This window comes from Halichoeres trimaculatus, unplaced genomic scaffold (assembly GCF_033239565.1).
Source record: "Halichoeres trimaculatus isolate MK-OKI-2021-1 unplaced genomic scaffold, fHalTri1.1 fHalTri1_scaffold_21, whole genome shotgun sequence".
Taxonomy (NCBI): Eukaryota; Metazoa; Chordata; class Actinopteri; order Labriformes; family Labridae; genus Halichoeres; species Halichoeres trimaculatus.
The window spans coordinates 506,136-523,264 of NW_027437199.1; the positions used below are offsets into that span (position 1 = coordinate 506,136).

Consider the following 17,129-nt stretch of genomic DNA (forward strand, 5'->3'; position numbering starts at 1 on the left):
AGGAGAGGAGCCTGCAGAGCCTGTTAGCCTCCGTTAGCCTCTTTCAGCCTCCGTTAGCCTCCGTTAGCCTCCGTTAGCCTCTGTTAGCCTGTGTTAGCTTGTTGTTTTGGTTTTGGTACTTTCAAAATACACCAAGCAGCTTCTGTTTTTCTCAGGGCAGCTGTGATAAACCACATTTCACTTTCCCAGCTCATCAGGAAGCATCAGACCAACACAGGAACAAGCTGAGGACACAATGAGTCTCTTTGGAGGTGGTGGAGACCAAAACAGAGCTAACTGTGATTGATACAAGACACAAATAACACCATGTTACCATACCTAAACCCATCCCTGTGACTGTGAGGGACTAAAGAGTAGCTGATTTTCCATGCTGGACATAAACACAACATTACAAGTTGATACACTGAGAAATAAATATGTTAAAGTGAAAACTTTGGTATTTTATTACTAAACAAATTAAGATTTATTACCACAAAAGAGTCCGCGCAGTAGAGACTGTGAGGGATTCTGGGAGAATCTGAGTGGAGCTGGGTGACAAAAATAATATATATAGAGAGTCTAATCACTTCCTGACTCTACCTCAAGACATATTTTACAATCCCCGAAAAAAATACACAAGAACGTCAGCTGTCAATCATCGTTAAACGTTACGTAAAGCCTCATTTTTAACCTCGTATAACTAATGAAAACAAACTCTTCCGAAAAAAGAGGACTTGGATACAAGACAGCCAAATGATATCTTCAAATCACCACAACAATCAGATGTGAGAAACATTTCTACCAGGTGGATTAATTTTTTAAAGTTTGACCACAGCCCATCTGGAATGACTGGGGAGATGGATTTTTAACCTATACTGCAGCCAGCCACCAGGGGGAGCAGTTTTTGTGGAGACCTCACTTCAAGATGAGCAAGATGACGTCCATTTTTTTACAGTCTATGGTGAAAACTCTTAAATGACCAACCTGGACTTTGAACACTGAGCTGGTCGTCCTCATTTTCCTGCTGCCAGTGAGTGTGGAGTTGATGTCACCGCTGGAGAAAAACACAAGTTTACAGTGAGTTGAATTTAGCTGGAATCAAACTCAAAAAGTTAGTAAATCTGGTTCGACTGAGTCTCACCATCAGCGTGGTCGTGGATGTTCCCAGGCCACAGACGATCTCTGCTTCACAATCAGCCTGAAGAACAACAAACAAAGACTTCATGAACTTACTGCGTTTAACTGCTACGTGCATGCACTCAAAGCTAAGTAGCCTAGCAACGGCTAACACGAACACACTCATTAGCCACGTTTACATGGACCCAAATATTCCTTATAATATTCCTTACCCCAAACTGATTGAGGTATCATGTTTTCACTCAGACAGAAAGTTGTCAGGGAGCGTTCTTTCAGAGCATGCTCAGACATGACGTAAGATGCAACTAGAGATGTTGCTCAACTTTAAAAATGGCGGCGAGCCGTCAGCACTGGAGGAAAGTTGTTTTTGATCCAAACTTTGAAAGAAATGAACATAATTTCAAGAAAGTCTTTCAGAAAGATTCAATTCAGAAAGACGTAACCATGGCTATTGTAAAGAATCAAGGTGTAATTGGTGATTACCTGTTTTCTCAAACGTAGTCGCCGTGTCCTCTGCCTTCGATGGAGACGTGTAGACAGTAGCAGCTGGACGGCTGGGCTCTGGATCTTCCTGTTAGTCCGCTCTGAGTCTGAGTGCTGATCATAGACTGGGAAAAAAATGGACGTCATCTTGCTCGGTTCGAAGTGAGGTCACCACAAGAACTGCTCCCCCTGGTGGCTGGCTGCAGTATAGGTTAAAAATCCATCTCCCCAGTCATTCCAGATGGGCTGTGGTCAAACTTTAAAAAATTAAAACACCTGGTAGAAATGTTTCTCACGACTTTCTCACAATGATGCTTCTGTGACGGGGAAATTTGGCTTTAAACCGTACGATGGTAAATGTTGGAGCCACGCTGTCCACTCTGTACACAGTCTGAGTGCTGCTCCTTTCCTCTAAACTCCTCACACCACAGGGTCAGATAATCTGCTCCAGGACAGAGAAAACCCCCGGATTAAGAGGAGTGGTGAATCCAGCCCGAAATCTGCCCAATTATTCTCTAATGTGGGGCCGGCATTAAGGGATGAGACTGTGCTACGTAGCTCTGGAGCTAGCAGCGTTTCAGGAACTAACTGAGCCCCTCGGCGTGAAAACTTCTCCTTCAGATGTTTTGATGGGTTATAATCTAACTCACAGGCTTTAAACTGAGAGCTATGGACTCACATGTTGCTGTTTTTGGTCTTTATGATTATACTAACTCATATAATCGTCTTAAAAGAGTCGGTCAAGGTGTCAACATCTTCTTTGAGTCTTGAGCAGGAAAAGGTCAAAGGTCAAAGTGTAACAAGAGGCAGCTTGTTTGGTCACAGGTACATCAGGTTCAGCTGTAGTGTAAGCAGAGACGTGAACTGTGTGTGTGTGTGTGTGTGTGTGTGTGTGTGTGTGTGTGTACCATCAGCTGTCTCAGCATGTGATCTCCTCATGTCTGTCTGCAGGAACATGCCAGACTCACTCTTTCCGTCCGTCTGAACTTTACAGCCCCCTCCCTCCTCCCTCCCTCCTCTCTGCACCTGTCTGCTGAGGTGGAAGGAAACACCTCCTCCTCTCCTCCTCTCTGACCTCCTTCTAACACCCTCTCAGGTATGCTGTCAGGGCTGGAAAGTAAAAGCGGGCCCCTCCAGGTGCTGCACCGGCTCTGGTCTTTGTAGAAAGTGGATCATGAATTAATCAGGAAGCTCAAACTCTGCAGCGCTTCCTGGACGTGGAGCCACGTCGCTCTGATTTCACGCCCTGCTCTCACGCCGCCGTCCCTCGGGATGAACATGTGTCCATGCAGACCTTAAAATAGTCGAGTGTACGACACGTTTTACATCACTGCTGGTGATGAGCGTGGCGGGCTGTCCATGAGTCGCCTTAACCGAACACAGAAACCCAAATCCCCTCTCAGCAGCAGCAGCAGCTCTAATCTGCTGAGAGAGGACACACACACACACACACACACACACACACACACACACACACACACACACACACACACACACACACACACACACACACACACACACACACACACACACACACACACACACACACACACACACACACAGATAGAGACAGAGGGAGTGTGTGTGTGTGTGAGGTCCAGAAACAGGATGGAGCAATCTGAGTCTTCCCATGCCAGCTGGGACATGTAGTCCTCCTCATCTCTGCTCCCAAAGCATGCTGGGAGTTGGCTGCCTTTTGTTTTGGATGCTGGAGTCAAAGGGAGAAAGTTTGATCCCCTGAGAGACGAAACTTCTGCTCAGGTTAGTTATGAGTTTGTTTCCTCATTACCTGGCTGTGAACTAAATACTGGATTCTGATTGGTCGAAAACAATAAACAAGAGCAGAAGAAGCAACCTGATCTCACATTATGTGAAAACACATGTTTAGGTACAGAAAGGTGTCTGTGATATAAAGTGAGAGTTCATCTCAGGCTGGTCTTTAGAGCAGGTCTCCATCCTGTCCTGCAATCCAGACACAGACAGCAGAGCTGCTGAGAGGATCTTCAAACATTGATGGAGGGATCCTGAACTACTTTTAAACTCAAAAACTAGAAACAAAATTCATATTTCATTTATTATTATAAAAATGTAAATATAAATAAAGGATTAATTTAATATAAAACAGATAAAACGTAATTTTTGAAATCTGTTTTGCTCATTTCTCAGTGATAATTGAGGTGACTGAACCAGGACAGTGCAGGAGGCAGGAGGCACATTAATTTAGGAGGTTGTTGTTGTTAGCAGCCTGTAGCATGTCAATGCTAACTGGTGCTAGGCCGGATGTTCCCCACAAGGTGAGGAGAAGGAGGTGAGGACGACGTGCTGGTTCTCAGGTGTGAGCTAAGAAGTGACGACATGGACCTGTCCTTCCATCCATCGTTATTGGGAACGTAAGATCTATCTCCAATAAGATGGACGAGCTAGCTGTGCTAACCCAGCAACAGAGGGAATACCAGAGGGGAGAGTAGCATCATGCTAATCTCAGGATCCAGGAGACAGAGACTGAACAGACTGCTGAAGAAGCTCAGTCCTGGACCCTGTGGAGGTGGAGGCTGGCTGACTGGACAATGATGGACAAGCTGTCAGCATCTATTTTCTTATGGAGCTTTTTACACTTTCTATACACTTTCTTACTTTGGTTTTCTTTTTTTCTTGTGATTTGTTGGATCTGGAGCCAAACCACCAGAAAATCTCCTGAAACGTCTTTGGGAAACTGAAACGTGTGTTTCTCTCTCCTACGACGGCTCCACGTTAAAATGACGTCAGAAAGATCAGATATGACCATCAGAGGTGGAGGAAACCGTCTGTGTCTGATCTGTCTCTGTGAAACATTTTCCCTCGTCTCGTCTTTCTGTCCTGGTCATCACACCTCCTCCTCCTCCTCCTCCTCCTCCTCCTGTGTGTCCGGTTTGTCACCCCCGCCCGGCTCCTCCTGTCAGCTGCCTGCTGCTCCCTGGCAGGAGGACAGCGGGACTAAATGATTGATACCAGACAAAGCTGCGTAAAGCAGCCGGTAAATGATGGATGACACAGAGCCTCAGTCAACACACGGCTCCCACCTCCGAGCTACAAGGTGCAAAGTGCAGAGCCCAGCAGCTCCTCTGTCACCTGAGACTGAGTGTGTGTGAGAGAGTGTGTGAAGCAGTGTGCAGTTTGACCAAGCAGGAAAACAAGCAAACAAACAAAGAACAGGAAACTGTAGCATTGTTTACTCCACCTCTGTCTTTTTTCCCGCTCTTTGATTTGTTACGTTGCTTTCGTCACTCACAGACTCACGGCCCTGAGCCAGGTCTGACACACACTGACACACACTGACACACACTCTGGCCTCAGTGTGTGCTGAAGACTGCTCATACTGTAAAGACCTCTAAAAATAGGAGCCGTGACTCTTCATCCAAACAATCGTCTCCAGGACAGGACGAGGGTTTGGGGAGTGGTCGAAGGAGGACGGAGGAGCTGAGCCGAGTCGGATTAATGTCAGAGATCAGGGAGAGGAGAGACGGTCTGAGGAAGGTCACAGTGAGGGGACGACAGTTAGCACGTAGCTTAGCATTTCTGTTTATGGCACTCTGATTGGACAGTGGAACAAAAACAGAAAACACACTGAAAAAACTGAAATCTTATCAAGTGTTTTTGTCTGATTTTCAGCAGAAAATGTCTTTTTAGACTCAATCTGAGCCACATTCACCTGAGCAGTCCAGAGAAATGTCTGATTTAAAGTTATTTAAAGACTAAATGAGCTCTGAATTGTTTGTAACAAATTTTAAAAAGTCTGCCAACGGAGCAAGAGAAAAGTTTCTTGTATTATAGTTTTAATCAAATATTTCATTATAGGTTTCAACATCTTAAGTTTATCTACAAATAATAACTTTAATATGGAACCAAAGGTAAAAAAAAAATGTGAAACACTCACCACCACAGGCCACAGTCCAGTTTCCAAACCTCAGAGCTGGACAGGAAAACTCTGCAGTCACGATTTCAGTTGATCACAGCGACCTCTGGTGGTGGAAAGTTGTTACTTCATCCTTGAAATGATGAGGATTAGAGGCTGGAGATGCAGGTTAAACGGAAACAAGTGTTTTCAAAATATTCACTCCACAATGAGACACCAGACTCTTTAAAAAAGACATTTAATAGTTCATTTACAAAATACAGGAGACACATTTCAAAACCTTTCCCACCAGACGAGTCAAACTGAACAACAACAGAGCCATGGAGGTGAAACTTGTGTGAGAGCTCTAACTCAGGGACTTTTATTTTGAAGGTGAAGAAAATGGTGAATGTAAACTTTTGGGAGGAAACATAAAAACTGAACCGATCATCTCATGAGGAAAGGAAACGGCTGGTGTGTGTCGAACTGTTCAGTCCTGTTTCTCTGCTGGTTTCTGGAGGTTAAATATTAAAAACGTGAAGATTTCCAAAAGTAAGAGTTCATTCAAAGCTGTTTTTTATTTCTTAGCTTTAGAGCAAACTTCCAGACTGAAAAAAAATCATTTTCCCCCCAGAAATAAAAAAAAAAAGAAATATGAGATGTACAGCAAAGACCCTCTGTGTGTGTATATGTCTGTGTGTGTGTGTGTGTGTGTGTGTGTGTCAGTCTTCCAGGGCGAAGTCGAACGGCTGGAACTGGTCTCTCAGCTGTTTGCAGCTCTCCTCCTCCTCCTCTCTGCTCTGTTTACACTCCCTCCAGTAGGCCCGAGTCGGGATGTTCAGCACCGCCTCGCTGGCCAGAACCTCCCTACACACACACACACACACACACACACACACACACACACACACACACACACACACACACACACACACACACACACACACACACACACACACACACACACACACACACACACACACACGTCCTTTAAATTTAAAGAGCAGCTCTAAGACTTTTTAATTTAGTTTGTAAAAGTTGTTCAGGAAAGATTAATTACTCTTGAGCTACACACAGTTTCCTCTACAAGTTTGAGACAAAAGATGACATTAATTGAAATTATTTTTTAATTTAAGTATTTTTAAACTTTTTTCTATCTTAAAAAAGATCCATATAAAAGAAAAATGTAAATAACATGAATTAAAATCACTCTCTAACTCTGTAACTCTCGACTCTCTTCACTTCAACTCTCTGTCGCCTCCCAGTGGTTGGCTTCTGTCAAACATTCTGTTCATTTCTGAAGTTTAAAATGTTTTCTAATTCAAACTTTGAGAGAAATGTGATTATTTTATTTCTCTCCTGATATAAATGAACGTAACATACAGAAAAATATTTGGTACTGTTAATTATTTTAGTCAGACTGACTGTGATCAGTCCATCTGTGACAGTTTGTAAGAGGAAACTTTTTCTCTCTCATCTTGTTTTTTTGGATGATTTCACAAACATAGTTTCTGTTTTGTTGACTCCATCATCCCTGAGTCTGAGACAGTCTCCATAAACTCCAGCCGTACCTCCCAAACTGCAGAGGGAAGTGTTTCTGGATGCGGTAGTAAAGTTTCTCCCCTGAGTCCAGCTCCACGTAAAAGTACGGTGTCCCTGGAGGAGCAATCTGTCCACACAGAAAAAAGTCAAAGTGTTTTAGTATTAACTCTGAAACGATCAGCTCAGTGTGTGAACTAAAGTTCCTGCTGCTGGACCTGGATCCAGGAGTTTTTGCTGGTACCTGTTTGAGGTCTGTGTGTTCAGGGATCTCCATCAGCTCCATCTGCTGCTCCTGGGCCTGGACCATGAACGCCTCCTTGATGTCCTCTGTGGTGCAGCGGTCCAGCGGGACAGGGACCACCTGAAGCACAACGACACGTTAACACACACTGGGTCTGAAGGTCTGGGTCTGAAGGTGTGGGTCTGAAGGTCTGGGACTGAAGGTCTGGGTCTGACGGTGTGGGTCTGAAGGTGTGGGTCTGAAGGTGTGGGTCTGAAGGTCTGGGTCTGAAGGTGTGGGTCTGACGGTCTGGGTCTGAAGGTCTGGGTCTGAAGCTGTGCTGCGTACCTGCAGCTGCAGGTGCTGGCTCCTGTAGTTCCTCTCAAACAGCACGCAGCGCTCCCCTCGGCTCTTGTAGAAACTCCTCAGCGCCGTCTTGTACTTCTCCATCTCCTCCACCACCTCGGAGCTCAGATCCACCACGGACTGGTAGTGACCGATGGGCAGGATGAGCAGGTGCTGCGGGGTCAGGCCGCCTTTCGCCATCGCCAGGTAACACTGAGACACAAACATCAGCCTCAGAAACACGGACGTTTCTCCACCACATGTTTACTCATGTTTGGACGTAGTTTAGGATCCTCTGACCTGCTCTCCGATGCTGATGACCAGGTGTTTCTCCACCTGAGGGCTGGCCAGGCAGAACCAGCAGGGCCCGGTGGGCTGAGCTGCACAGATGGAGGGCTTAATTTACCGTTTCACATTTCTGAACATGAAGATTTCAAACCTGCACAAAGTTACTCAGAGGAACCGGTTTCAGACTCGTTTCAGGAGATCCTAAATATTTATACACTTCAAACCAAACCAGGATGAAAAACTGAACAGTGTCTGGACTCACGGTGTCTCCGCGGCTGTTTGTGTCCCTGATGGTGTCCGTCTCTGTCACCCTGGTGGTCTCGCCCTCTGTCGTCCCCGTCTGGGTGTCTCTTCCTGCCCCGGCCCCGAAAGCCTCCGCCCTGCTTTTTGCTCAGGTCGAAGAAGAACTGACTGGCTGGCTCCTGAGCAGACGACAGGAAGGAGGGTCAGAGAGGCAGGGCTGAGGTTAAATTCTCACTGGAGCAGGTTTACTCCTGAGAATAATCCCGTACCTCCTCCTCCACGGTGCTGAAGCTCGACTTGTGCTTCTCCGTCTTGTCCTTCGGGTGTCTGTACGGGTTTTCTGTCACGTCCTGCGGCTGCTTCACCAGCTCTGAAGGATCCATGGTCTTCATGGGGATGATGTTGAAGGCGTACAGATACTGCAGACAGGACAAAGACGTCAAGACTCATACTGGAGAAATGTGAAAATAGCAAAGAGTTTCCAGCACATCTTTGATGATTTTAAGCAGATTCATGGATGTAAACATCAGAAACATCAATTTACTCTGGATTTCTAAGTCATATGCATGTGTATCACGTCCATCTACTGAGAAAAGCCTGAGTCATGACTCTCAGACGACACACTCACCTTCTTCTTTGCAGGGTTGTTGACAGTTGCCAGGGCGATGAAGCGGCTGACGTGTTGAGCGTTTTCCTGGAGGACGACGTGATTCCTGACACAGAAACAAAAGATAAAGTGTAAGTCAAGTTTCAAAAATGATCTTATGTTTGATGAAATTTATGCAGCAGGTCAGAACACAAGTTTACCTGTAAGGAAGTCTTTCGTAATGAGCGCCCTCTAGTGCAGCAAAGTGGTATCGCGGCTTCAGTTTATCTGCCAGGTTCGCCACAGAGTGGCTCCCACACGACTTTGTGTTCACTTCCTGCAGCAGAGAGACGTCAGACAGGGTTCAGACCACTTAAACTGTCTGATAAACAAAAGGTGATGATTCTTTGGTCAGCTCTTTGTTACCGGGTTGTTCCCATAATGCCACACTCCTCGAGGCCACTGTGACGTCAGCAGGATGTCCACACCTCTGAACTTAGAGCTGCTGGTCAGGGGGGCCACGAGGGCTGACAGGTCTTTGGGGGTGAAGCAGTGAGCTGGGGCCGGTTCCTGCTGGGCCTCCTGACCGCTGACGTAGGCGATCTGTAAACCTGACACTCCCGTGAACACACCTCTCCGACCTGAAACACACACACACACACACACACACACACACACACACACGTTTCCTCTGGTGTTTCCTTTAGAGTAAACAGATCCTGACTGATGATCTCCTCAGTCCAGAGTCTCACCCAGATAGGTGATGTTTTCAGCCAGCTCGCAGCCATCAGCGCTGGGGAAATTCTTCACCGTCGCCTGACCCGCTGCCCCGAGGATGTAGGTGTGGATGGGAGCTGCAGAGGGACAAAAAAACAAACAAGTTAAACCTTTTAGCTCCTTAAAACTGCTTAAAAAATGACTTTTTTTTCTCTTCTTCTCTAATAATATGACGGTGACAAACGGCACCTTTCTTGGCTCCACTTTTGTACTGCTGCCACTCAGCTTCAGCCTCTGGTGTTGACCCAAAAAACTCTCCCACACACAACAGCAGCTGCAGGGAAACAGGAATACATTGATCATCCATGACTTCACAGTCTAATCTCAGTTATATATCACAGGAGAGAGTTTATGAACCCTGATCCAGAGAGCTCTTACATCAAACTGTCCGGACTTCTTCTGGATGGTCTGGACTCGGTTGAAGAGAGCAGTGAGCCGGCCTTCAACGTCCCCACAAGCCAGTCTGTGAATAAACACACCTTAATATAAACTGGTTTAACAATAACACACTACTTAATGGGCAACTTTTGGGATATAAATAAAAAAATATTATTTTTCAAAATCATAAACTACTTTTAAATCTTAAATAAGACTGAAGTAGCTCCCCTTTCCTTCAAACTAAGAGGAACAGGGGACCAAACAGGACTTGATGTGTCGAAAACATTCAAAACATTTGAAAAAGGATTAATAAGAAATAAAAGGAAATCAGTCTGACTGTAGATAACTGACTATCACAAAATTATCAAAAATGAACTATTTTACTTCAGCATGAATTTATCACGACCCATTGCCAATATTTCAAAAATAAACACGTTAAAAGTTACGAATAAAATCCACAAAATCAGTGGACTTAAAGTCTTTTAACATAACATCATCTCATATTTAACAGGAACAAAGTGTAACTCACACTCGCAGTGGTTTTTCTCCCATATTTCAGCAGATTTCGGCGGTAAAATGTTGAAATGTGTGGTTTGGATTTTTGCAGCTTCAATGTTTAGTACGCAGCCAAATGGTTCCGGGTAAAACTGGAGGGGAACGACTTAAATTTCAGCAAATCTTCCCTCGTTTACAAAGAAATTACATTTGAGGGGTTTACATTTGATAAAATAGACGCTCTCATTTTTTGTTCTGATGTTTTTTTTCACCATCGTCTTCAAATAATGCGCGTAGATGTACAATACAAAAGAAACGTTCCTACCCGGAAAGATTCTAGGGCTGGAAAGATGGTTGCCATGTTTGTAAGTTAACTGTACAGTTTTAAAAAGCATTTACAAAATAAATTTAAGGTTAAGTCAAGTGATACTTTACAGTGTTTGATTTTTTTAACCCCTGGTGTGAAATCTGAGAGGTTAGTGAAATAAAACTGACCCGAAAAATAAACAATTATCGGAGTAAGTACAACCTTACAGTTTGCGGATAGTCATCATATCTGGCAACCCGCCGGCCCGCAGTCGACCGAGCCTCCATCCTGGCACTTACCTTCATCCTGGTAACTCACAAGTCCCCGGACCAAAAACAGGAAGTAAGTAGCCAAATCAAACAGCTAAATTCACTTTCAGTTTGTTAGTCTGGACCCCAGGGCCCTGAGCTGCCAGTTCACGGTGTTAAAAATCCGAAACAAAGCATCCAGACACCGTCAGACCGCTCAGACGCCATAAGCTTCACCTTGTCGAATAACATGGCGTCGGAGATTTTTCCTCTTTCATTTAACTGTAGCCCTGTGATGCTAACGATTAGCTCCAGAGCTGTCAAAATGATTCATACTGTGAAAAAAGGTCTTTACACACGTCCTGCTGTTTTCTTCTAATACTGTTCTGTTTCTGCTCTGTAGGTAAATAGAGAATATTAACATTTATGTCAAATAAAGTCATCCGTCTGTTCCCTGGTCTAGTGTGTTTCTGTCCTCTAACGGGACCCTACCCAGAACTCCCTTTAAAAACAGACTAATTTTACTTTTCCTCATTATTTGCGAGAAGAAAAAACATTATACCCGAATTTCACATATACTGTCACTTTGATAAAAGATCAGCCAACAATTCGGCTGACTTTAATTTTAACGAGCACATCATATTTTTGTCAAATTATGACCTACACAGTGGCTAGTCTGACATGATGCTACAAAAATTCATTTTCCACATAACAACAGTGAAGGGTATGGAGGCCCACTTCTGCCTGTACAATTAAATCAATTAAGGAAATAAGTAAATTAATATGAAAAGAAATACATGTTTAGTATCTACTAATGAGAAATAAAATATTTAATAAAATAAATACATTTGAATGGTCTGAAAAATTACATCAAATGATTTGATTTTTGTTTGGGATTTGGTGAAAGTCCAAGAATGAGTTATTGGCAAAATTTTAATTTCTTATTCAACTCTGCACAACTTTTCTAGACTTACTTAATTGATTTATCAAAACTTTTTAGACTTTATACAACATCTTAATTCATCATTTGTGCTTCACAACAATAAAAAAATAAATAACCTGGACCTTCAGTTTTCTCTGAAGGGATTGCAGCTTGTCCTTGTTATTAAAGTTAATTGCTTCACAAAATGTAATTATTTGTTATCTACTCCGTCAAAACCCTGAGATGTCTTATTCTCTGTGATATTGAAATATTAGACACAGTATCCAACCTTAGTCCACGCCAGTGTCACAAGGATGGGAACATGCAACACTTCCTGTATTGTCTCAGTGTTTTATGAGAGGTTAAATTCACTAGTTTCTAGGATTTCGTACAACTCCGCACATCAGTTTGTTTGATCGTTAATTGTATGTGTGTTTTTATTTGTCGGCAGATTGAGGATGAGTTCAGCAGCAGAGGACGAGGAGGCTGCAGCATTAGAAACCGTCAAATCTGTCACTCTGACTCGAGACAGCGATGGAAGCATCATTCTGCACTGTCCGCCAAACGGTAAGCCTTGAGTTTCTGCTCTTTTCTTCGTCACCTCGTGTGATCTCATGAAGTTTGGTCACCTAATGAATGTGTGCTCCTCTTACGGTAAAGTAAATACACTGATGTGTGTTTCTGTGCAGACGAGGACTCAGAGCCTCTACAGAAGAAGCTGCGTCTCTCTGCAGAAGGACATGAAGACTCGGACACAGCTCAGTTTTCTGTGGTCACGTTACCCAGTGAGAAACACACTGTGACATCACAGCCACCTGTTAACACCTGCTAATTCAACCTCCTGTCAGTTTAGTCTCTCTGGAGAGGCGGGACCATGGAAAAGTCCTTGTTTTTGCAGTTTGACGATAGGATCTTTAGAAAGAAAAGGCAACAAAAACTTTAGTCATTGTTGAAAATATGATACCAGGATGTAACGATTAGATCTCTTGAATGAAACATTGCTTTTATTTTGAAAATATTAATGAACTTCTGTTTTCGTCTAAATTGGAATCTATAAAATATTAGTTTATGCTGCTTTTTTACACAGAGGTTTAAGATTATTAAACACGGTGAACATATTAGAGCCTGTAGCTATAACAAGTTGTTGTTTTTGTTTTTCTCCTCCTCAGTATCGGAGAACGATGAAGGTTTCGAGGTGACGATGACGGCCACAGCTGACGGCGATCTCTCTGAGGAGGGCGTCGCTCAGATTCAAGTAACTTATTCCAACAAAAGTCCTGAAATTTATCTGTTTGTTTCAAGAAGTTTAGGTTATTAAGTCTTTGTTTCCTTGATTTCCTTGATTTCCAGATTCTGCATGAGGACGAGGACTCCCTGTCGCCCAATCAGAAGGCAGAGGTGTCCCCTGTCAGTCAGGCCTGGTTCACGACCAAAGAAGATAAAGACACACTGGCCAACAAAGGTACACACAGAGAGGGTGACGATGGGAGAAGACGTAAGAGATGAAGCATCAGGATCAGTTTTTCTTCTTTCTTTCTGCGTCAGGGCACAAATGGAAGCAGGGCATGTGGTCCAAGGAGGAGATCGACATCCTGATGAGCAACATCGAGCGATACGTGAAGGTGCGATGCTGCTCCTGTCTTCAGAGAGATATCACTTCCTGTTCTGTGTGTTAAAACCTTTTCTTTGTGAATTTCAGGGCCGAGGCATCGAGGACCCGGCAGAGATCATTTTTGAGATGTCCAAAGAGGAGAGGAAGGATTTCTACCGCTCTGTGGCTCAGGGGTTGAACAGGCCGCTGTTCGCCGTCTACAGGCGAGTTCTGCGAATGTACGACAACAGAAACCACGTCGGGAAGTGAGTTAACGAGGCAACAGAGACAGGACGGAGAAAGTTTAATTTATATCTGTGAGTTTGAAAAAGTGTTGAGCTGTTTTGTTTGTCTCTCAGGTACACGCCTGAAGAGATAGAGAAGCTAAAAGCGTGAGTAAAGCCTCCGTCTGTCCTCAGAGCAAAAAAAAACTGATAGAAAGTTTTTTTTATTATAAATAAACTTACTTTTACTGTTTACATCCTGTTGTTTCTGTTCAGGCTGAGGGAGAAACACGGGAACGACTGGGCCACTATTGGAGCTGCTCTGGGTCGCAGCGCTTCCTCTGTTAAAGACCGCTGCAGGCTGATGAAGGACACGTGCAATACAGGTACACAAGGTCATTTCACACGCCAAAAACACCTGAAATCATGTGAGAGTCAACGAAAAAGTGGTTTTTGTCAGACAAAGTGTAAAGTTAGTCGTTTTCAGGGAAATGGACCGAGGAGGAGGAGCGGCGCCTGGCAGAGGTTGTTTATGAGATGGCGGGTGTGACGCCAGGATCGGCCGTCACTGGAGGCGTTTCCTGGGCGACGGTGGCCGATCAGGTTCGCACCAGGTCAGAAAAACAGTGTCGGTCGAAATGGTTAAACTACCTGAACTGGAAACACAGCGGAGGGACGGAGTGGATGAAGGAAGACGACGTCAACCTCATCAGCAGGTACAGAGTGTGTGAAAGTTTGGTGTGTGTGTGTGTGTGTGCAGAAAGGACTGCCTGAACTCACGTGGTGTGTTTCAGGATCGCAGAGCTGGAGGTGGAGGATGAGAACGAGATAAAGTGGGAGGACCTCGCCGGCGGGTGGAGCAGCGTGCGCTCGCCCCAGTGGCTGCGCTCCAAGTGGTGGAGCATCAAGAGACAAGTAGCCAATCACAAGGAGATCCCATTCAGCGGTAAACACACCCACACACACACACACACACATACACACACAGGTGTTAAACGTTAGAGGCCACGTGGTGGAGACCAAAAGCGGAGTAAAAAGAGCTCAAACTGATCCTGTTCCTCCTCAGTCCTCTTAAAGGGTCTCCAGGAGTTAATGGCGTCCTCGCAGACCTCATCCGGTGCAGGAAGTCCCTCTTCCTCCTCGCTCCAGATCCGCTTCACGCGATTGGAGGAGAGTGGAGGAAGCAGCCCCGCCCCCAGCTCCATGGCGGCGCTGCAGATCCCCGTCCAGATCCCTCTGCAGATCACACACCTGGGTGAGACTCTGGTTCAGGGACGTGTTCACAGGTCTCAGCTTCTGTGCTCTGGTTTCCTGACTCTGGATCTTTGTGTGTCCCCGTGTTAGCGTCAGACGCAGCCGGAGCAGCGGCCGTCACCGACAGTGAGACCATCACCCTGAACACGCTGCAGACCTTTGAGATCCTGCCTGTAAGCAGACGTGTGGTTGTTTGAAGCTGATGATCAGCTGAGGTTTGTTCTGCGTCTCTGAACTCTTCCTCCATCTTTCCATCCAGTCCTTCCACCTGCAGCCCACCGGCACCCCAGGAACCTACTACCTCCAGACCACGTCCAGCCAGGGCCTGCCGCTCAGCCTCTCCACCAGCCAGGGCCTCCCTCTCAGCTTACCCAGCAACAGCACTGTGACCCTGACGACAGGCTCCTCCCCCTCGTCACACGAGCACATCATCCTGCACAGCCTGTCGGTCAGTCCCGCCTCCAGCCTCTGACTCCTCTCTGTTTGTGGCATTAGCTCATAAAGCGTTCTCCCCCCGCAGAACGACGGGCTCTGCTCAGGCGATGGCTCGGTCATCATCCAGACGGTGACCTCTGACCCCGCCTCCTCAGACCCTCTCAGCCAATCACAGCTGGTTGTGGAGACGGACGGGCAGAGTCAGGAGGACCAACTTGAGGCTACGAGCCTTCTGGAGGGTTCGGAGGGCGTCGTGACGGAAACACAGGAGCCAATGACGGGCGGCTTCTCTGACAAAGTACGAAGCTGCTGAATTTAAAGACACAGGCGCGTCGTCCAGTTTTCTCTTCATGCTTTAACTCCTGTTTGTGTTCTTCAGGAGCTGAGTTCCCCTTCTGTCGAGTCTCCAGTGGTGCATTCTGGGATTACACCTGGGAGCGCTGTGCTGATCGTGTCGCCTCCAAACATCAGCAGCACACTGACAGGTAACCTCTGACCTTTACTGCTTAATATGAGAGTTATTCACCCTGATGACTGTTTCCTCTGTAAACAAAGTCTACAGAAGGTCAGCAACACGTCAGGAAGGCGTCCAAAATAACGGATAAATAAATAAAACTGACTGCGTTCAAGTTTTAAGACTGTTTCATAAAAAAAGCTGGTGACAAATTAAAAAAATCCTAATACCGTAATACTTCTAATATAAGCACACTTCAAATTCAAATCTTTGGTTCAAGCCAGGTGTGGCCTCAAAGTTTCATTATTTAACATATTTCAGAAGGTAATGGGTAAACATTAATTGTTTTTTGGCTTTCTATAAAGTAAAGCACCTCTTTACTCAAACTGTTGATGAATGCTACATGTGACGTGTACTGATAGCTTTGGCGGCTCATGGAAAAATGGAAAGTTGTCAGTTTAAAGTTTAAAATAAGACCAATTTTTTCATAAAATATGCTTATGGGTGTAAATCAACTTTTTTTTTTTTCAAAATCTTGTCTTTCCAAAGTTTCTCATATCAGCTAATCCTATCCAGAGGCCTCGACTATGAGGTTAAATTTGTACCATCAGAAACTGAATATTGAATTAAAATATTGCATTTTCAAAACATTAATTTCCAGTACACATCATGCTTTTCGAATTCAATATTTTAATTCAAATTTAGTTTCTGATGGCACAAATATAACCCCGTACTCGACCACATACTAAAGTAAGAAGTTGTAGATTGAAACTAGTGTGTTGGTAAAAAATGCTCTATCCCTGTAAAATATGTAAAATAAAATAAGTTAAATAAGTAAATTGAAGTAAGTAATAATAAGGAGGTAGTAATAAGAAATTGAAGCTTGGGCTATTAGAGAATATACGGTAATTGTTTCAGCTCCGACCTGTTTGCTCTGTTTTGAATCCCAGCTTCATGAATCTATCTCTGTACCCTCAGATCCAATCTTAGAGAACCAGGAAGGCTCAGACTGATCTTCTCGTCCTCCCTCCTCTCCTGGGGCGACCCTGATGGAGACGTTTTTCACTCCACCTGTCCCGTTTTCAAGCGGGATGTGAAGATGGTGACACACAGACTCTACGTGGTCGTAGATGGAAGTTTTAGCCCTGGATGAAATGTGAAGCCAGTCGTCCTGCAGTGCCAAAGAGACTCTAAACAGCTGTGATGTTAACTCACCCCTTTAAAAAATTAAATTAAAACATTAAAATGTTTTTACCGATGAATTCTTTTGAAACCATGAAAATTGTATAAATTTTCTTTGTGTCATAAATCATGTAGTTGTTTTTTTTTTTTTTTCTTTTTCACTCTTAT

At 44.6% G+C, this 17,129-nt stretch overlaps 2 protein-coding genes across 2 annotated transcripts; one reads left to right on the forward strand and one right to left on the reverse strand.

Moving 5' to 3' along the window:
- Positions 1–5,713: 5,713 nt before the first annotated feature.
- Positions 5,714–10,648, reverse strand: cwf19l1 (CWF19 like cell cycle control factor 1). The gene is made up of 14 exons (XM_074698295.1): positions 10,379–10,648; positions 9,850–9,934; positions 9,661–9,745; positions 9,447–9,548; positions 9,121–9,335; positions 8,916–9,031; positions 8,737–8,821; positions 8,378–8,527; positions 8,128–8,287; positions 7,878–7,957; positions 7,581–7,790; positions 7,254–7,373; positions 7,042–7,139; positions 5,714–6,337 (listed from the first exon to the last, which is right to left on the reverse strand). Exons 1-14 carry the CDS (start codon positions 10,399–10,401, stop codon positions 6,193–6,195), a joined length of 1,674 nt encoding a protein of 557 aa, XP_074554396.1. The 5' UTR covers positions 10,402–10,648; the 3' UTR covers positions 5,714–6,192.
- Positions 10,649–10,888: 240 nt separating this feature from the next.
- dmtf1 (cyclin D binding myb-like transcription factor 1) lies at positions 10,889–17,060 on the forward strand. The gene is made up of 17 exons (XM_074698256.1): positions 10,889–10,993; positions 12,273–12,388; positions 12,511–12,606; positions 12,991–13,076; positions 13,172–13,283; positions 13,367–13,443; positions 13,521–13,678; positions 13,772–13,804; positions 13,913–14,022; positions 14,124–14,352; positions 14,431–14,582; positions 14,703–14,891; positions 14,981–15,063; positions 15,150–15,338; positions 15,411–15,623; positions 15,705–15,810; positions 16,758–17,060. Exons 2-17 carry the CDS (start codon positions 12,280–12,282, stop codon positions 16,790–16,792), a joined length of 1,977 nt encoding a protein of 658 aa, XP_074554357.1. The 5' UTR covers positions 10,889–10,993; positions 12,273–12,279; the 3' UTR covers positions 16,793–17,060.
- Positions 17,061–17,129: the final 69 nt, after the last annotated feature.

What these genes read in the sequence shown, in the direction of transcription:
- cwf19l1 (XM_074698295.1), bottom strand. Translation starts at nt 10,401, where the DNA reads ATGGGAGAAAAACCACTGCGAGT. An exon ending in GGAGAAAAACCACTGCGAGT is followed by an intron (nt 9,935 to 10,378) that starts GTGAGTTACACT and finishes GTTTATTCACAG; the next exon opens with ACTGGCTTGTGGGGACGTTG. An exon ending in AGAAGTCCGGACAGTTTGAT is followed by an intron (nt 9,746 to 9,849) that starts GTAAGAGCTCTC and finishes GTTTCCCTGCAG; the next exon opens with CTGCTGTTGTGTGTGGGAGA.
- dmtf1 (XM_074698256.1), top strand. Translation starts at nt 12,280, where the DNA reads ATGAGTTCAGCAGCAGAGGACGAGGAGGCTGCAGCATTAGAAACCGTC. An exon ending in GAGATAGAGAAGCTAAAAGC is followed by an intron (nt 13,805 to 13,912) that starts GTGAGTAAAGCC and finishes GTTTCTGTTCAG; the next exon opens with GCTGAGGGAGAAACACGGGA. An exon ending in GAAGGACACGTGCAATACAG is followed by an intron (nt 14,023 to 14,123) that starts GTACACAAGGTC and finishes AGTCGTTTTCAG; the next exon opens with GGAAATGGACCGAGGAGGAG.